Source organism: Primulina tabacum, chromosome 4 (assembly GCF_025594145.1).
Source record: "Primulina tabacum isolate GXHZ01 chromosome 4, ASM2559414v2, whole genome shotgun sequence".
NCBI lineage: Eukaryota > Viridiplantae > Streptophyta > Magnoliopsida > Lamiales > Gesneriaceae > Primulina > Primulina tabacum.
In genome coordinates this window covers 43,871,827-43,876,029 of record NC_134553.1, presented here as the reverse complement: position 1 = coordinate 43,876,029, position 4,203 = coordinate 43,871,827, and the positions used below count along the sequence as shown (strand labels likewise).

Genomic DNA, 4,203 nt, shown 5'->3' with positions numbered 1-4,203 from the left:
TAATAGCAGTGGAAAAAAAATGATTATGATTATTGAACAAGCCATCTCATCACATCGACACTCCTTTGAATGGTGTTACCACATATTATACCGTGTTTCTTTGTTTGCTTCAATGAGTGTGGGAAGATAACGCCATTTTTCAGCTGTTAGGAAAATAGAAGAGTTAAGAGCATATTAATTTTTCCTTCTCGGCTGTGAACCCTTTTATTTTCTTGCAAGTATTCATTTTTATTTCAATATATATACTATGAAGGTATGATGCATTTTTACACGTGTAGGCTGATGCATATTTAATGTTCTAACATGTTTGATAAAAAATTTAAGAACTCCATGCTTATATTTTAATATACTTATTGAGATATTTAACTTGTACCTTTTCTTAAGAAATTATAAATGGGCGATTCACAAACAAAATATAATTTGTGGACGACTGAGGAGATCAATGAATTATTAAAACTCATGGTCGATGCTGCCACGAGAGGATGGCGTGATAAGAATGAGATGCTGAACAAAAGAACAGTGGAAATAAATATACTTCCTACTCTTAACGGAAAACTGGGGTGTGAAAAGACTTTCGCACAATATCAAAGTCGTTTGAAATGGTTCAAACAACAATACAATAATTATTCTAAGCTTACGCGTCATAGTTCTGGGTTTGGATGGGATCCTGAGACAAAGAAATTCACGGCTAATGATGAAGTATGTAATGAATATTTTAAGGTGAGAATCTCAAATTAGAATAATAAAATTTACATTTTTCAATTAAAATTAGAATTATTTTTAACACTTGTTGCTTTTTGTTCTTTGACAGTCTCATCCTAAACATGAACATTATCGGACAAGCACTTTTGAAGATTATGAAGATTTGAGAATTGCAGTTGGGAATGGAACAACCACATGAAAGTGTTCAGTTGGATTAGGAGATGACACTGATGTGAGAACATTTGAGACTGAACAAAATAAAAGTACTAGCTTAATAGATGATTACATGTTTGATTACGATAGTGGTGAATTCATTCAAAGTGAAAGGCAAGAATCTTCATATCAGCCTCCACTTCATGATGACTTTACTTCTCCATTACCTTCTCAACCAATGAGTTCAGAGGTTCCACCTAGGGGTGGGTATCGGTATGAAATTTTTTTCTATCGATACTGATACCGAAAATTCGGTATACCGCACATTCGGTATGAAAAAAGTTCATACCGATACCGTACCGACACCGAAAATTTTGTCGGTATACCGAAAAAAATGTCGGTATACCGAAATGTTTTCGGTATACCGACATTTTTTCGGTATGCCGAACTTAAATTTAAAAAAATAATAATAAAAAACTATTTTCGGTATTTCGGTATATACCGAAATACCGAAAAAAAAAATATTCTGTACCGATATCGATACCGAAAATTTCGGTACGGTATGAAATTTTCGATATACCGATTTTTTCGGTATTTTTTCGGTACGATTTTTCGGTATTTCGGTATTTTTTCCCACCCCTAGTTCCACCAGCCACTAGATAACGAGATAGGATAGAGTTTGAAACAAAATCGAGCACATCAAAGAATCTTGACCAAGATATTATGCATAAGCTCTCTTACAACCTTGAGAATGTAGCTTCTAAGATTGAATCAATTGGTGATGTAGATGATAATTGTTGGGATGCTATTAAGGAAGTCCCAAACTTGGAGAATAGTACTCGGTACAAGGTGCTTGACTTACTTAATACTAGATCAAAGAAGATGGCTTTCCTGAAAATGATAATCGAAGAGCGCTTGGAATGGATAGACTATAAGTTAAATGAATGCTTGATTTTTGGTGGCATAAATGAGTGATAAACATTGTGTTAAAATGTTTACTAATATTTTTTTGAATTGCTTTTTAATTATTGAACTGATAGCGAATTTGAACTTTTGGATTATTTCTATTCTATAATTACTCCGTTTTTTTATGGAACATATCATGTTTTGGTCAGAGATATGATGTTTTTTCATGGATTCATAGTTTTTTTTATTTTCATTACTTGTTTTATGTCAAGTGGTTAATTTAAATGTCAAATATCAATGTGCACAACGTAGATGAACAAATGGAAGAAAAAGAGCTGGGAGAAGAATTACATGAAACTTTTGAGTATTTGTTGATCCAAATATTTGAGATCCTATATGTGCTAAATGAGCACATAATTAACATTCATAGAGAACGTGTCCATCCTCCCTTAACTAGACAATCAACAACTACAAGTGGATACGATTATATTCATAGAATATTAAAAGAGGATCCAACAAATTTTCGAGAAATTTACAGAATGTAACCCGATATTTTTTTTAAAGTTATGCACCATTCTTAGAGAAAGAACACCCTTACAAGACACAAGATACATTTGTGTTGAAGAAATGCTTGCCATGTTTTTACTTATTGTTGGTCAAAATACTCGATATTGCTTGATTCGTAAAACATTTGGTCGATCACACTACAATACTAGTCAAAACTTCAGCAAGATGTTGAGAGCATTAAACAGCATTGCTGTAGATATGATGGCTAAACCTGGATCAGCTGTACCAGAAAGAATAAGAGAGAGTACAAGATTCTACCCTTAATTTAAAGTAAGTAATAAAATTCTTATATTATTTTTTTTGTTTTTTTTATTGTTGTAATTATTGTTATTGCTATTCATGTTGTTGGTGCAGGATTGCATTGGAGCTATTGATGGAACTCATATTCCAGCGACAGTGTCTGAGCGTGACAATAACAGTTACCGTAATCGCCACGGAGTAATTTCTCAAAATGTTTTGGCAGCTTGTAACTTTGATTTAGAATTCATTTACGTACTCAGCGGATGGGAGAGATCTGCTCATGATTCACACGTGTTGGCTGATTCTTTATCAAGAAATAATGGACTTAAAGTGCCACAAGGTATATATTTGTTTCCTATATATTACATGACTATTTATATTTTTTGTAACTTTCAAAGATTATGTATATTATTCATTAGTTAATTAACTTTACAAATATGATTTGATAGGTAAATATTTTTTAGTGGATGATGGATATCCAAATCGACGTCAATTCTTGGCTCCTTTTCGAGGTGTACGTTATCATCTTCAAGAATTCACAGGTCAAGGTCGTCACCCTGAAGATGCTAAAGAGTTGTTCAATCTTCGTCATGCTTCTTTGAGGAATGTTATAGAGCGGACATTTGATATATTTAAATCACGGTTCAAATTATTCAAGATGGCCCCTCCATTTCCATATACGACCCAAACAGAGCTTGTATTGGCTTGTGCCGGATTACACAATTTTCTTCGAAAGGAGTGTCGATGTGATGAATTTCAAATTGAACCAGATAACGAAGCTCAATTGTCTTCATCGGCACAAGTTTATGGAGATGACAACTTTGATCAGTTATTTGATACTCAAGAACAACAACGAGCAAGAGCTAATGCATGGAGGGATATCATAGCCAATGGAATGTGGAGCGATGTTGATCAAATTGTCAATAATGATTAGATTTTTTTTATGTAAAAGTCTACTTATTATTTTGATTGTTCATTTTAATAAAATTTTATTATGAACTTATAAAAATATTGTTCATTAATATGTTGAATTGACATAAAGAATGAAATTTTGATTTCAATAAATTAGATAGTTCATATGTCGTTTTTCATAAATTAAATTTATTTAACCTTTAAGTAAGTAAAATTCATTTACATTTTCATAAATAAAAAAAATTAAAATTGAATATGTTATACATGTCCAATAATTATTTAAAAGAAATTAATAAAAAAATAAATCACAATTATAAAAGTTTACAAAAGTTTACAAAAGTCTACAAAAATCTTGAAAAAAAGTCTATAAGAGTCTATGAAATATGGTTTACAATTTCATGAGATTATATAAAAGTCAATCAAAATCCATCAACTCCACAAAAATCCATCTTTTAAAAAAAGTCATTAAAAGTCATTAAAAGTTTAAATTGAATACACCCCCCCTTAGTTACTAGTAGACACGAAATGCACTAGTTGAAGTTTATTCGCGATTCGAATGATTTAAACATGTGTAATTGGTTCAAACTTTTTTAAGGAAGATCGGATAAAGATCGTCTCACAAAATTTTTTTTATTATAATGAAATTATTTTAAAGAAAATGATTTTAGATTTGAAAATTTGAAGTCGATGGTGATTAAATATTATTGATTTAAGAATCCATAG

At 31.3% G+C, this 4,203-nt stretch overlaps 1 protein-coding gene across 1 annotated transcript; it reads left to right on the top strand.

Moving 5' to 3' along the window:
- Positions 1–393: 393 nt before the first annotated feature.
- On the top strand, positions 394–901 carry LOC142542028 (uncharacterized protein At2g29880-like). Its single transcript, XM_075648477.1, has 2 exons — positions 394–699; positions 812–901. The coding sequence occupies exons 1-2, from the start codon at positions 394–396 to the stop codon at positions 899–901; spliced, it is 396 nt and encodes a 131-aa protein (XP_075504592.1).
- The last annotated feature ends 3,302 nt before the right edge of the window (positions 902–4,203 follow it).